Genomic DNA, 16,762 nt, shown 5'->3' with positions numbered 1-16,762 from the left:
ATATATATATATATATATATATATATATATATATATATATATATACATACACAGTACAGGCCAAAAGTTTGGACACACCTCATTCAATGCGTTTTCTTTATATTCATGACTATTTACATTGTAGATTGTCACTGAAGGCATCAAAACTATGAATGAACACATGTGGAGTTATGTACTTAACAAAAAAAAGGTGAAATAACTGAAAACATTTGTTTTATTCTACTTTCTTCAGAAAAGCCACCCTTTGCTCTGATTACTGCTTTGCACACTCTTGGCATTCTCTCGATGAGCTTCAAGAGGTAGTCACCTGAAATGATTTTCACTTCACAGGTGTCAAAGTTTTGATGCCTTCAGTGACAATCTACAATGTAAATAGTCATTAAAATAAAGAAAACGCATTAAAATGAGAAGGTGTCCTAACCTTTGGCCTGTACTGTATATATATATATATATATATATATATATATATATATATATATATATATACACACAGTATATATATTTATATATATATATATATATATACACAGTATATATATATATATATATATATATATATATATATATATATATATATATATATATACACAGTGTATATATATATATATATATATATATATATATATATATATATATATATACAGTATATATATATATATATATATATATATATATATATATATATACACAGTATATATATATATATATATATATACATACACACATTATATATACACACACATATATACACATCATGTATATACTGTACATATACACATTTATATACATATATACACATGCATATACTGTATACACATATATATATACATATATACTTAAACGCTCACACACACACGTTATTTATTTTACTTTGGGACGGCCCAACACTGGCGGGCTCGTTCCACGGTAAATTGGGGTCCCCTGGCAAAGCATATCCTAACAGAGCTATTTTTCTCCTTTGGAAATATTAAACCGTGATAAAAGAAATACTACATGTCTTTTGCAGATTACGCTGGTTCTCAGTCAAGAGTATATATTGACCACATTGGATTAGTTTTAGCATATTCATTGGACAAAATGTATTACTATTGTGGGTGTTCTCTATGTGTTTGGATTCCGCTGGTTAGTCTCAGCAGTCTACTCTCCCTGTGTCAGTAACGTGTTCTAGCATGTTTGTTTCCCCAATGTGTGCATACACCAAGTGGTAACATGTAACTCTATCCATCTGAGACGTGTATGCACGTGGCCCCATGTTGGCAGGCTGTCATTGCTTACGTGCCTCGGGAGGCGGCACATGGACGTTTGTCCCAATGCAGCAGCTGAGCGCCGCTTTGCTTAACCTTGACCTACTTCCCTAAATGTCAGAAATCAGATCTACACAATGTATAGTACTGTTGCCTGGTCAGCGGGAAGCATTCGCTCATACAGGATAGACAAAGTCAATAAAGCCTAATTAAGGGTCACAAAATACTTTGTTTTTGCTTTATGATTATTTGTTTTGTCAGTCTTGTAGAATAATATTTACCAGTATCTAACAATAACGCCAATGAGGTGATTTTGTTTAGTCTTGAAGAACAATGGGTTTTACTACTTGGCACTACTTAGTAGAGCGCACAGTTATTTCAGGCCAATATAAATTCCTGCCTAAATGGTCTTTTTGGTACAGAATAAACTTGGCGAAAATATTTCAAAATAAATACTAAGAGGTTAAAAGTGAATGGAGTCATGAAGTTAACACACAAGTTAGCTGTTGCTACACCTGACCTGGCTTCATTATATGGTCATGTTTGAGTTCATTTGGAACATGCTCGACAAAGTTGACACGTAGCACAATTTATTCAACATGTCCGAAAAGAAGTAGAACGAAGCAGACCTTATTTAAACCTAACCCAGCAGGCACAAGACACTGATACAACGTTGGTTATGCATTCATGTCCTTTAAAACTGACTTCGAATCAGCATTGCAAAGTAGTTGTATATGAAAATTGAGACGACGACGTCTAACGTCGGTTGGGTAATGACCAAATTTCAATGGTCAAGTCAACGTCACAACCTGACATTGAATAAACGTTAGAGATGTCCGATAATATCGGCAGGCAGATAAATGCGTTAAAATGTAATATCAGAAATTATCGGTATCGTTTTTTTTAATATCGGTATCGTTTTTTTTTGTTTTTTTTATTTATTTATTTATTTTTAAATTAAATTAACATAAAAAAACACAAGATACACTTACAATTAGTGCACCAACCCAAAAAACCTCCCTCCCCCATTCACACTCATTCACACAAAAGGGTTGTTTCTTTCTGTTATTAATATTCTGGTTCCTACATTATATATCAATATATATCAATACAGTCTGCAAGGGATACAGTCCGTAAGCACACATGATTGTGCGTGCTGCTGGTCCACTAATAGTACTAACCTTTAACAGTTAATTTTACTCAATTTCATTAATTACTGGTTTCTATGTAACTGTTTTTATATTGTTTTACTTTCTTTTTTATTCAAGAAAATGTTTTTAATTTATTTATCTTATTTTATTTTATTAATTTTTTTTAAAAGTACTTTATCTTCACCTTACCTGGTTGTCCAAATTAGGCATAATAATGTGTTAATTCCACGACTATATATATCGGTTGAAATCGGTATCGGTAATTAAAGAGTTGGACAATATCGGAATATCGGATATCGGCAAAAAGCCATTATCGGACATCCGTAATAAACGTCATCTAAAAGCGCGTCTTTTTATGTTGCATTTGTGTCATGGAATATTGGTTGGAAAATGACCAGATTTCAATGGTCAAATCAACGTCAGAAACAGACATTGATTAAACGTGGTCAAAAAGAGTGTCGTTCCAACGTTAGGTTTGAGTTGTTCAACATCAGGACCTAATTCAACAAGTTCTCAGCATTGTTTCAATGTCTTGTTCCTACTGGAAAATCTTCTCCGTGTCTCAGCAATTACTGATAGGTTGTTCACTTCCTGTGTTTAACATGTATCAGGTTAACATTAAAGATGTCTAATTGTGAAGTTAATAGCCAGCTTTTTCAACCGTAAGGAACACATAGCCCCAAGCGGTAGAAAAAGGATGGATGGATGGAATAAATAGCTAAATAAATTAGATTTTGAAAGATTTGATCTTTAAAGACTGCCACGGAAACAGAATAGAATACATAGTTCAGGGGTGTCAAACGTACAACCCGAGGGCCGGATCAGGCCCACGAACAGATTTTATCGGGCCTGCGGGATGAGTTTGCTAAGTATTCAAATTAACCTGAAATTTTTTAATGAAAGAACCAGCTGTTCTAAATGTGTCCACTGGATGTTGCAATAGCAATTCTTTGTATCTTTGTAGATGATGCTACATATGTACATAAGAAACCACTTGATGTTAGTACATCAGTCGAGGAAAATGATTCAACTACATAAATAACATCCTGTAACTTGATTTTGATATCATTATTTTATCTTGATAGATTGATAATTAACCCCAATGAGTTGACTGATGAACATTATCCCATAATTTATTCAGCAAATATAAAAAACAACAAATAAAGATAGAATACTATTAACCGCAACATGTACGTGTAAAAAACAACAACAATTTGTACAATTTCAGAATGTGCTTGTTCTATTTTTAAACAAAGAAAATAATCCGAAGTTGTCTTTATTTTTTTAAGTTATCGTGCCGTGATTTTTACGACTACGGCCCACTTGGGAGTAGATTTTTCTCCATGTGGCCCCCGATCTAAAATGAGTTTGACACCCCTGACATAGTATAAATCTTTATTGTCCATCAAGGTGGAAAATTGTGGTGTGGCTCACCAACACAGACGACAAACACGATAAGAACAGACGTTAGGTAAAAAGAGGAATGAAAGTAACTATAAGTTATAGGATCTAAAAGACTATCAAGCAGTTGAGGTCAGACATGTATTTGTTCACTTTGTCACATTAAGAATGGCAATTGGGATAAAATACTTTTGAAAAGGTATGTTTAGCCAGTGGAGCTCAAGTGTTTAAATGCAAGTAACATTTCATCGTTTTACCCTCAGTTCCATAGAGACCGCCTTGTGTCTCTTACCTTCTGTGGTGATGTGGGCCATGTCAGCCTGCTTCTGCTCGTGCCCTCGTCTAAGCTCAACGCTCATGTAGTTTGCTTCCGCCTCTCCTGGGTGCTCCGCTCTCACGCCCCACTCTTCAAATTCTAAGAGCTCCTGATGCTGTGCCGCACTGATTGGAGTCCAGCCGGCTGTGGTTTGGTGATCTGCTCGCTGCCAGCTAGCTGTTGTCATTCGGAGTGTCCATCCTCTATCTCTATTTTAGGCTGTTGTGAGCGTCATGGCAACAGGGGCTTCTAATTCAGGCCGCCGTGTAACAACTGGCTGCTGATAGGCAAGGTTCTGCAGGTCATGTTGAAAGCGTGGGAAAATACTTGCAGGCCTTGAGTGGTGAACCAAGCATTGAGCGGTGTTTACCGATATTCGACTTTGAATTGCATTCAACCTTTTAAAATGATGATGCATGCATGATATATGTTAGTAAAATACATTCTTTGTGGAAAAAAAGAACGCCATTTAAAAAATATTAAATGACAACAAAACACATCAATTGAATGTGTTTTAGGCTATGTCTACACCAGTGGTTCTTAACCTTGTTGGAGGTACCGAACCCCACCAGTTTCATATGCGCATTCACCGAACCCTTCTTTAGTGAAATTTTTTTTTTTTTCAAATTCAAGACAAAGTTATATGTTTTTGGTAACACTTTAGTATGGGGAACATATTCTAAGTAACAAAAACTTAATTTAGAGTTATTTGGACACTAGGGGAACATATTCTAAGTAATAAAGACTTAATTTAGAGTTATTTGGTTAGGGTTAGGGTCAGGGTTAGAGGGTTAGGGTTATAATAAGGTCATGCCGAATAAGGCATTAAAGGGGAACATTATCACAATTTCAGAATTGTTAAAACTATTAAAAATCAGTTCCCAGTGACTTATTATATTTTTCGAAGTTTTTTTCAAAATTTTACCCATCACGCAAAATCCCTAAAAAAAGCTTCAAAATGTCTGATTTTAACCACCCGTCCATTTTCCTGTGACGTCACATAGTGAAGCCAACACAAACAAACATGGCGGAAAGAACAGCAAGCTATAGCGACATTAGCTCCGGATTCAGACTCGGATTTCAGCGGCTTAAGCGATTCAACAGATTACGCATGTATTGAAACGGATGGTTGTAGTGTGGAGGCAGGTAGCGAAAACGAAATTGAAGAAGAAACTGAAGCTATTGAGCCATATCGGTTTGAACCGTATGCAAGCGTAACCGACGAAAACGACACGACAGCCAGCGACACGGGAGAAAGCGAGGACGAATTCGGCGATCGCCTTCTAACCAACGATTGGTATGTGTTTGTTTGGCATTAAAGGAAACTAACAACTATGAACTAGGTTTACAGCATATGAAATACATTTGGCAACAACATGCACTTTGAGAGTGCAGACAGCCCAATTTTCATCAATTAATATATTCTGTAGACATACCCTCATGTCAGCAGGCCAGGGAAGCTAGGGTCAATATTCTTCTCTTGATCATCTTCGGGACGGTGTGAGCCAAGACATCCAGGGGGGTTTAGCTCGCTCGTCTGCGGGAACAAACTGCCGCCATTGCTTGCCGTGCTACCGAGGTCCTTTGTCCCTGAATTGCTCACACACTCCGGCAGATTCAATGGGGGTCTGGCGGCAGATTTCTTTGACTTTATCGTTGGAAATGCATCTGCTTTGAGTGTCGCAGGATATCCACACATTCTTGCCATCTCGGTCGTAGCATAGCTTTCGTCGGTAAAGTGTGCGGAACAAACGTCCAATTTCTTGCCACTTTCGCATCTTTGGGCCACTGGTGCAACTTGAATCCGTCCCTGTTCGTGTTGTTACACCCTCCGACAACACACCGACGAGGCATGATGTCTCCAAAGTACGGAAAACAGTCGAAAAAACGGAAAATAACAGTGCTGATTTGACTCGGTGTTTGAGAAAATGGCGGATTGCTTCCCGATGTGACGTCACAACGTGACGTCATCGCTCCGAGAGCGAATATTAGAAAGGCGTTTAATTCGCCAAAATTCACCTATTTAGAGTTCGGAAATTGGTTAAAAAAATATATGGTCTTTTTTCTGCAACATCAAGGTATATATTGATGCTTACATAGAGCTGGTGATAATGTTCCCCTTTAATAAGTACTTAATAATGACTAGTTAAGAGCCAATATGTTACTAATTTGCATGTTAATAAGCAACTAATTAATGGTGAATATGTTCCCCTTACTAAAGTTTTACCATGTTTTTCGACTGGTGCACAAAATGAACCGTGCATGAACATCACCTTTTTCAAACAACAAAACCAACAAAGTGCATAAACTCACAACAAATTACACACCTGCAAACCAGTCAGCTGTTGCCGTATTCGTAATACGCCGATAGGGAGAAGTATGTATTTAAACGATGAGTCGGGTGTGTTTTGACCTCCCCCGAACCCCTGAGGCCGACCCAGCGAACCCCTAGGGTTCGATCGAACCCAGGTTAAGAACCACTGGTCTACACTAAGCCGGATAACCCCTTAAACAAATAATTATTTAGCCGTTTCAGCCACGCTAAACCATCGTTTAAGGTTCCCCTCCTTGGATAATTTTTTACACGGGTAAGTGCGCCGTCTATTTCTTGAATCTCCGGCTCTTAGCTTTGTATGGACTCTTTGATCGTTTACAAACTGAGTTCGGAGAGGAAATGACGCCAGAAAGAACACGCCACAGCCAGCTTCATAATAAAGCGGTTTTGTAAATTGGAGCTAACCACTGGAAATATGGAGGCGAGTCATCCAGACATGCCCGTATTTCTCCTTCCGTCTGTACAGACGCTGGTGGAATTCACACATGAATACCTTAAGAGAAAGTGATTGCAGCTATTTGGGATACAACACTTCTCAGACAGCAAGAGAACTTTCCAATGTCCAGGTCAGCTGTGATTCTACTTACCGAAAAACATTGTCCATTTGTCGAAGGAGAGACAACGAGAATGCGGCCTCCCGTGGATGTGATAAAAAACGGTAGCGTGTGCTTTGTACGTTTTGTATTACCTGGCCGTCGAGGGAAGACTACGGAAAACGGCGAATGCTTTTGTACTGGCAGAGCAGACTCTATCAGTTATTGTCCACCATGTATGGGGCGGTATGGCGTAGTGGGTAGAGCGGCCGTGCCAGAAACCTGAGGGTTGCAGGTTCGCTCCCCGCCTCTTGACATCCAAATCCTTGCCGTTGTGTCCTTGGGCAGGACACTTCACCCTTGCCCCCGGTGCCGCTCACACTGGTGAATGAATGATGAATGATGGTCGTCGGAGGGGGCCGTAGGCGCAAACTGGCAGCCTCGCTTCCGTCAGTCTACCCTAGGGCAGCTGTGGCTACAAATGTAGCTTACCACCACCAGGTGTGAATGAATGATGGGTTTCCACTTCTCTGTGAGCGCTTTGAGTATCTAACATTAGAAAAGCGCGATATAAAATCTAATCCATTATTATTATTATTATGTATGTCGCGGACTCAACGTCTAGGTCCAGAGTATATAAAGTCACCAAAAACGAATGGACAATGAAGGTGTAAGCAAAAGAGTGAGGAGTGTCCTGACCAGATATCTAGATCTCGAGATTGATTGATGTAAAATGTTCTTTATCACATTGTTTACTTTCACATGTCTATTAAAGAGGTGATTAATTTATGATGGCTCAGGTGTGATTCACTACAATAGGGCCTCACAGCCCACTGGATTCCAGTTAATTGAAATACCACAGCACTGGATATTGTTCAGATAAGTTACATTTAAGAACTTGCACACAAAGCAACACTGGAGGTGACTATGACGTGCACATTTTCCGTGCATGCGTACTAGGTCGCGTTGCGCTGAAGGGGGCTAGGGCAGTGTTTTTCAACCACTGTGCCGCGGCACACTAGTGTGCCGTGAGATATTGTCTGGTGTGCCGTGGGAAAAGGCAAGTCCCGCTAGGAAAAGGCAGTGAAGCATAGGGGATGGCTATGCAAAACAAAAGTAAAACTGAACTGGCTACAAAGTAAACAAAAACAGAATGCTGGACGACAGCAAAAACTTACAGCGTGTGGAGCGGAGACGGCGTCCACAAAGTACATCCCGTACATGACATGACAATCAACAGTGTCCCCACAAAGAAGGATAGCGTTCGCACAACTTAAATAGTCTTGATTGCCAAAACAAAGCAGGTGCGGGCAATGGAAGTCAAAGGAAGGCGTGACGCTGCTACAGGAGAACACCAACAAAACAGGAAGGGTCACCAAATTAACAGCGCAAGACAGAAACTAAAGCACTACACACAGGAAACAACAACAAACTCAAAATAAGGCATGACAACCTGGTGGAGTTTCATTTTTTAACCTTTTCTGCCGGTGGTGTGCCTTCGTATTTTTTTTTATGAACAAAATGTGCCTTGGCTCAAAAAAGGTTGAAAAACACTGGGCTAGGGGGTCTTAAACAACCATTGTGTGTGCGTGGACAAGGATAAGGTTAGTTGGGATTTACCATGGATTACCTTAGCTGGCTTATTGTAGAAGGGGCCTTAAGCAGCCTCTTAAGTCATCTAACAGTTATGATATTATAAAAGGATGTTGCTGAATAGGCGATGTGTCTAATATTTTTTTTTATTTCTGACCGTCTAAACATGTTGAAACGTACACGTAGGACAGAAAGATTTCTCTGTCCATGTGACTGTTAAGATTTTGCTTCTTTGTTTTGATGACCAGCTTTATCTCGCCTCTGATTAGCCAGTCCGTAATGTATCGCCCTAACTTTAGTCAATTGTGACTCATCATACGAACACCAACCAATCAACATGGATTTTATACGCATGTATGGATGATATCATTTATCCATGTCATTGTATTTTCTCCATATTTTTTTAGGCCTGGATTTGCAGTCCATTTTCTCTCTTTGTAGCTTGTCGCTTTGATGAAAGCTACCTCGCTACATGGGTCTAAAAGTAGCTAAGCTACAGGAAAAGCTACAGGTTAAAAAAGTAGCAAAACTACCGCCAAGCTACTGGAAAATGTAGATAAGCTACGTACAGTCGGCCATAGGAAAACAATTTGGGATGGACAGTTTGATGGACAAGATGTTTGCTGCCCGCAACTCACCTCTTCCCAGGCAAGGTGTGGACTGCTGCTTGCAAAGGGCTGCTTCTCGCCGCTTCATTCTGGCCTGTGATGGCATGGAAGGAAGACATGAATGTGCTTTGTATTTACTGTAAGTCAGTGCGTCTTCATTATTAGAAAATCTCTGCCACGACTATAGATAGAATAATTCCTCTATAAAATTGTTATAAGTACACCAATGCATAATATTGTATCCTTATTAATATTAAAGAAAAAAATAAATATAGATAAAATAACAAAGAATAATTTTTATTTAAAACATTTTTTTAGTCTAATATAAGATTTAAAGTGCATCAATTTGCCTGAAATTTAAAAAACAAAGGTATCCTTATATAAATCCTTATCTAAACTAACATTTTTTGACCAACTTGAACCACTTGATACTGAAAAATAAAATTAAATAAACTCTAATAATACATTCAAATTTATCAGCAACAGTAACTCAGGAGCACAATATATAAACAAAACATACAAAACTAAAATGAATAAGACAATTTGTGCCGATTTTTATTTTTATTTTGTCTATCGAAATGAGGTCAGGATTAATGGCGACCATGAACATATTTTGTAGCGCACAGCTTTTCGAAACGGGGTTCGAAGTAGTGTTGTCCCGATACCAATATGTTGATACCGGTACGAAAATGCATTTCAATACTTATCGATACTTTTCTAAATAAAGGGGATCATGAAATAATTTCATTTTTAGCTTCATTTTAACAAAAAATCTTACAATACATTAAACATATGGTTCTAATTGAATTCAAAGAACAATTTTAGAAAATGAAAAGGGACCTTGGGGTTTTCTTTGTTGCACTCAAAGAACAACATACAATTTTATATATTGAATATTGCCTGCCATAATCTAGGATTGGGTTGGAAAAGAATAAAAAGCTTTACCGACATTGTATTAAATGCTTCATGATTTATGTTTGCCACTCTTGGTCTGTGCTTTAAAGATGAACACATTCATTAGTAAATATTAACTACCATACTATGGCTAAAAGTACACATGTAGCAGGTGAAACACACAGTTAAAGGTAAAACACAAATTGTAGCAATTGGTTACAAAATTACACTTGCATTAGTTTGCGCAACGTGGGTGGTTTGGACTCCACTAATATTTGGCATCAAGCCAAGCAACTGTGCACGCGTCTATGTGCACAGCAGGGGAGGTAGTGAACAACATAATCTTCAAATTCAATGTGCAAGTCTCGATGATTGTTATTAAAACGTTTACCTAAGTTTGAAGCAAATATTGTAATACTTTAATCATGCCACCTTCGGCGAGGCATTTTATTTGCATCATTTTTTGCAGCGTGGCGTGTTTAAAGCGTCACCTTGATCGATAGTTTTGAAGCCCAAATACCTGTATATTGCGCTTCACGCACGCGCTTTATTTACCAGTAGAATTGCCTTTGCCATTTTTCCTCCCCACAGTGTTTCTGCTTGTGCGCTCTGTGAGTGTGTGCGCGCTGAGACACTCAATATGCTCCTCGGCTCAGCAACCTCACCGCCTCACCGCAACATGCGGATGTAAAAAAATACACTATAAGGCAGAATAGTACCGTTTTCAATTCATTAGCACCACGGTGCTTTATTACTTCTGGCATACCGTACTACCCTAGTTTGAAATATGATTCTGCATGATACTGATAAAGCATGTTAGCGGCCCCTCTGGCATCGCACCGCTTCCCTCCAGGAGAAGGACTGCAGTATGTGGACATCATGAGACAGTTTAAAATTACATTGGTTGTTCAAGAAAGTCAGCAGTGCTGCGTTAAATTCTTTAATAAATTTGATCAATAGAGGCGTGTTGTAAGTCGAGGTGTGTCCCGATCCGATATCAGCAAAAAATACTTGTATAGGTTTGTATGGGCTTGCATGTAAAGTGTATATACTTGCATTAATGGTCTTTGTCCACTTTGAGTCGACTTACAAAACCCAAAACCAGTGAAGTTGGCATGTTGTGTAAATCGTAAATAAATACAGAATAGAATGATTTGCAAATCCTTTTCAACTTATATTCAATTGAATAGACTGCAAAAACAAGATATTTAATGTCCGAACTGAGAAACGTAATATTTTTTTTTTGCAAATAAACTTAGAATTTAATGGTAGCAACACATTGCAAAAAAGTTGGCACAGGGGCATTTTTACCACTGTGTTACATGGCCTTTCCTTTTAACAAGACTCAATAAACGTTTGGGAACTCAGGAGACCAATATTTGAAGCTTTTCAGGTGGAATTATTTCCCATTATTGCTTGATGTACAGCTTAAGTTGTTCAACAGTCTACGTTGTGGTATTTTACGCTTCACAATGCGACACAGATTTTCAAATGGGAGACAGGACTGAACTACAGGCAGGCCAGTCTAGTACCCGCACTCTTTTACTACAAAGACACACGGTTGTAACACGTGCAGAATGTGGCTTGGCATTGTCTTGCTAAAATAAGCAGGGGCGTCCATGAAAAAGACATTGCTTGGATGGCAACATATGTTGCTCCAAAACCTGTATGTACCTTTCAGCATTAATAGTGCCTTCACAGATGTCATGCCTTGGGCACTAATACACCCCCATACCATCACAGATGCTGGCTTTTGAACTTTGCACCTATAATAGTCCGGATGGTTCTTTTCCTCTTTGGTCCAGAGGACACAACGTCCACAGTTTCCAAAAACAATTTGAAATGTGGACTCGTCAGACCACAGAACACTTTTCCACTTTGCATCAGTCCATCTTGGATGAGCTCAGGCCCAGCAAAGCCGGCGGCATTTCTGGGTGTTGTTGATAAATGGCTTTCGCTTTGCGTAGTAGAGTTTTAACTTGCACTTACAGATGTAGTGACGAACTGTAGTTACTGACAGTGTTTTTCTGAAGTGTTCCTGAGCCCATGTGGTGATATCCTTTATTTATTCAATGGACATTCTGCGTTGGTTTTAGGCCATGTTGCCTACATGCAGTGATTTCTCCAGATTCTCTGAACCTTTTGATGATATTACGGACCGTAGATGGTGAAATCCCAAAATAGCAATAGCTCGTTGAGAAATGTTTTTAAACTGTTTGACAATTTGCTCACGTATTTGTTCACAAAGTGATGACCCTCGCCCCATCCTTGTTTGTGAATGACTGAGCATTTCATGGAAGCTGCTTTTATACCCAATCATGGCACCCACCTGTTCCCAATTTGCCTGTTCACCTGTGGGATGTTCCAAATAAGTGTTTGATGAGCATTCCTCAACTTTATCAGTAATTTTTGCCACTTGTGCCAGCTTTTTTGAAACATGTTGCAGGCATCAAATTCCAAATTGCTAAAAAGCTAATATTTGCAAAAAATGTTTACCAGTTCAAACGTTAAGTATCTTGTCTTTGCAGTCTATTCAATTGAATATAGGTTGAAAAGGATTTACAAATCATTGTATTCTGTTTTTATTTACCATTTACACAACGTGCCAACTTCACTGGTTTTGGGTTTTGTAGAATTTGTCAAAAGCAAACAAGTCTCAAAAATATGCTTCGTCGTGACGATGCGAGTCATGTTCTCGCGAGTGGGGCTATCTTTAGAAGGCCACTCTTTGGTGGACATTCCTTTAAAAGGCAAGCCGTAACTTGCTGAATCTCTGAGGAAATGCCTGCAGTACTCTTCCCATACTGATAGTAGTTAATGTCCTCTACTTAAAACGCACTTCTTGTCGGCACTTGCATTGGTTAGTTCACTGTTGTTTCCACATACAGTCGTGGTCAAAAGTTTACTTACACTTGTAAAGAACATAATGTCATGGCTGTCTTGAGTTTCCAATCATTTCTACAAATGTTATTTTTTGTGATAAAGTGATTGGAGCACATACTTGTTGGTCACAAAAAACAATAATGAAAATTGGTTATTTTATGAATTTATTATGGCTCTACTTAAAATGTGACCAAATCTGCTGGGTCAAAAGTATACATACAGCAATGTTAATATTTGGTTACATGTCCCTTGGTAAGTTTCACTGCAATAAGGCACCTTTGGTAGCCATCCACAAGCTTCTGGTTGAATTTTTGACCACTGCTCTTGACAAAATTGGTGCAATTTAGCTACATTTGTTGGTTTTCTGACATGGATTTGTTTCTTCAGCATTGTCCACATGTTTAAGTCAAGACTTTGGGAAGACCATTCTAAAACCTTAATTCTAGCCTGATTTAGCCATTCCTTTACCACTTTTGACGTGTGTTTGTGGTCATTGTCCTGTTGGAACACCCAACTGCGCCCAAGACCCAACCTACTCTGTAAAGCAACAGTTCCATTGGCAGCAAAACAGGCCCAGAGCATAATACTACCACCACCATGCTTGACAGTAGGAATGGTGTTCCTAGGATTAAAGGCCTCACCTTTTCTCCTCCAAACATATTGCTGGGTATTGTGGCCAAACAGCTACATTTTTGTTTCATCTGCCCACTTCACTGATTATCAGTGCAGGCAGCGTCCAAGCGACAGTTGGAATCTATTTCATCCTCAACGGCATCAGAGGAGATACTGTTATCAAGGCCTTGTTTCTTGGAAAGAAAAGTGAAGTTGTGGTTTGCAGTTATGTCCACACCACAGTGGGGGTGTCTAGAGTGCAGTACGTGGCCGCGCAATTTGTTTATCTATGCATCCATTTTTCTACCGCTTGTATTTGGATCCTGCACCAGACCCTCGGACTATAGAGCTGTCCTATTTAAGAACTGATGAAGCCTGCTCGGATTTCTTCAGATATTACGGCTGCATAAAATCTTTGGAAAAATAACAATTATTCACACGAGCATGCAATATAATTTTAGACAAGTCTTATTTTACTCAGCAAGCTGCATTACAAACAAAAACTGCGGGCACTCATGAGTTCACAGGAAGAGCAATCGCAATATATTAAGTGACATGTCCTTTATTTAGTGCGTGAATGTATTGTGCAGTAAACAATGGATTATTGTTCTATTCATTTCCATTAAGAAAGCCCTTCGTCATTTGTCCATCCCATAACTCAGTGGCCTAGTGGTTAGAGTGTCCGCCCTGAGATCGGTAGGTTGTGAGTTCAAACCCCGGCCGAGTCATACCAAAGACTATAAAAATGGGACCCATTACCTCCCTGCTTGGCACTCAGCATCAAGGGTTGGAATTGGGGGTTAAATCACCAAAATGATTCCCGGGCGCGACCACCGCTGCTGCCCACTGCTCCCCTCACCTCCCAGGGGGTGATCAAGGGTGATGGGTCAAATGCAGAGAATAATCTCGCCACACCTAGTGTGTGTGTGACAATCATTGGTACTTTAACTTTAACTTTAACTTAAACACCTTTCTTTTAAAGCAGGACAAGAGAATGAGTCTAATAATGATAAAAAATAAAAACGGATTGTTTTTCATCTGATTACAATATTCTTTGAAGTCTTTCAAATGTAAGTAGTAGTAAATGTAAAATAGAAAAATACATCAAAGTATTCCCCCCCTTACTGTATATACTACATTATATTATCAGTAATCCATCCATCCATCCATCCATCCATTTTCTACCGCTTATTCCCTTTGGGGTCGCGGGGGGCGCTGGAGCCTATCTCAGCTACAATCGGGCGGAAGGCGGGGTACACCCTGGACAAGTCGCCACCTCATCGCAGTAATATTTTTGAAAAAACATTGATTTTATTATGCAGACAATAACTTATCACCTCTTAATAATAATAAAAACAATTCATTTTACTTAGGTAGCGATTTTAAAAGAGACCCAAAGACGACATGAACCTATGAGATCAAATGACACAGCCATGTATTACAAGCAGTGGAGGTGGGTTCCTCCCAGTTTGACAGTTGACTGACACACGCCTACAACGCTGTACTTACGTTTTGCAGAGCTGTGTTCAAACGTGGTGGGCCCGCAGACCACCCTCACTAATGAGAGCAAGGTTTTTCCTGTGTACACACAAACACACACAAACACTTGAGTGCTGCCTGTTTTAGAGGAAGTTCAGCAGGAAGCTTGTATTTGCACCATTACCTCTAGGGTATGAAGGCCACGCCCCCTGAGACCCCTCCCCTTCAGTTTGTCAAGGATGTCATGCCATCAAGTCATTGTTGCAGCCACGCCTCCGTGTCGCTTCATGAGGCGTGCCGATGCAACAGTCGACATACGTTTACACCACAGGACGTGACTTTGTAGACACTATTGATGCTCGTCTTTCCCGTTTATTGTATTCTTTATATGGGGCCACGCGTTTTCCAAGTATACCATTGATGTAGAACAGAGGTCTCAAACTCAATTTACCTGCGGACTGCAATAAGTATTTACTTCAGAATCAGGTTTTAACCACATGACTAAATTTGCTAACTCCTTCTACCAGCATCCTGAACTATGGTAGGCCTTAAGTCATTTATGAATGTTAAATGTATTGTAAAAATGTCATATTTTGACACTGTTGAGTTCCCCGGGACACTTTAGCTTGCTTACAGGAAGTTTCTCTTAAAGTGTTTGGAAAATTACTCAAAACAGCAGCTTGGAATTTGGGACATGCTCTCCCTGAGAGAGCATGAGGAGGTTGAGGTGGGCGGGGTTGAAGTGGGGGGCGGAGGGTAGGGGGTTGCGGGGGGTGTATATTGTAGCGTCCCGGAATAGTTAGTGCCGCAAGGAGTTCTGGGTATTTGTTCTGTTGTGTTTATGTTGTGTTACGGTGCGGATGTTCTCCCAAAATGTGTTTGTCATTCTTGTTTGGTGTGGGTTCACAGTGTGGCGCATATTTGTAACAGTGTTAAAGTTGTTTATACGGCCACCCTCAGTGTGACCTGTATGGCTGTTGACCAAGTGTGCTTGCATTCACTTGTGTGTGTGAAAAGCCGAAGATATTATGTGATCGGGGGGCACGCAAAGGTAGTGCCTTTAAGGTTTGTTGACGCTTTGTACTTCTCCCTACGTCCATGTACTATACCGTACAGCGGCGTTTTAAAAAGTCATACATTTTACTTTTTGAAATTGATACCGATAATTTCCCATATTACATTTTAAAGCATTTATCGGCCCATAGTATCAGCAGTCCGATATTATCGGACATCTCTAGAAATTACTAATGTACTTATTCTTTAGTAAATGTAATTACAAGCGAATGGAATTGTTTTACTTAAAAAAAAAAAACTGAAAATATCTGGAACATGCAGTTGAGACGTTTCATGAGAGCAGAGTGTGTTAGTGTGCCATTAAAAGGCACTGCCTGTTACCACGTGACATGTGACGTCAGAGCGAGCGAGCTCAGAGCAACATTTTAGCTCAGCATTGTTTGCTAGCATTTGAAAGACGTTTCATGAAAGCAGAGTGTGTGCCTTTAAAAGGCGGTGCCTGTTGCCAAGCCAGCCTGAGCAGCATTAGCTCAGCTGTGTTTGTTAGCTCCTGCGGAACAGCAGCTGTGTTGAATCTTGTTTGCTTCAATGACTGTAGACTTCTTGTCCACAAATGGGATATTGTAGAATTGCAAGCTTTTAATGTGGTGCTAATTGGTGCTAAAAAGTGATTTGATGCATTGACCTTGCTGTGCTTCT

The 16,762-nt window shown here is 39.4% G+C and overlaps 1 protein-coding gene across 7 annotated transcripts in view; it reads right to left on the bottom strand.

Annotated features, from left to right (window-relative positions):
* Positions 1-16,762, bottom strand: part of LOC133621643 (AMP deaminase 3-like) — an 82,798-nt gene that overhangs the window by 31,282 nt on the left and 34,754 nt on the right. For 2 of the 7 annotated variants that reach the window (XM_061983867.2, XM_061983865.1), the window contains exons 2-3: positions 15,080-15,148; positions 9,212-9,275 (exon numbers count right to left, since the gene is read on the bottom strand). In XM_061983867.2, the coding sequence (XP_061839851.1) occupies positions 9,212-9,269 (58 nt within the window). In that variant the 5' untranslated portion in view covers positions 9,270-9,275; positions 15,080-15,148. Of the gene's footprint in view, positions 1-4,088; positions 4,315-9,211; positions 9,276-15,079; positions 15,209-15,233; positions 15,376-16,762 lie in introns of those variants that run through there. The other 5 variants (XM_061983862.2, XM_061983864.1, XM_061983868.2 and 2 more) reach the window with 4 other exon arrangements.

The sequence above is a fragment of the Nerophis lumbriciformis genome, linkage group LG25 (assembly GCF_033978685.3).
Source record: "Nerophis lumbriciformis linkage group LG25, RoL_Nlum_v2.1, whole genome shotgun sequence".
Classification (NCBI taxonomy): domain Eukaryota; kingdom Metazoa; phylum Chordata; class Actinopteri; order Syngnathiformes; family Syngnathidae; genus Nerophis; species Nerophis lumbriciformis.
The sequence above is the reverse complement of the archived record's forward strand: the minus strand, read 5'-3'. Positions and strand labels throughout refer to the sequence as shown.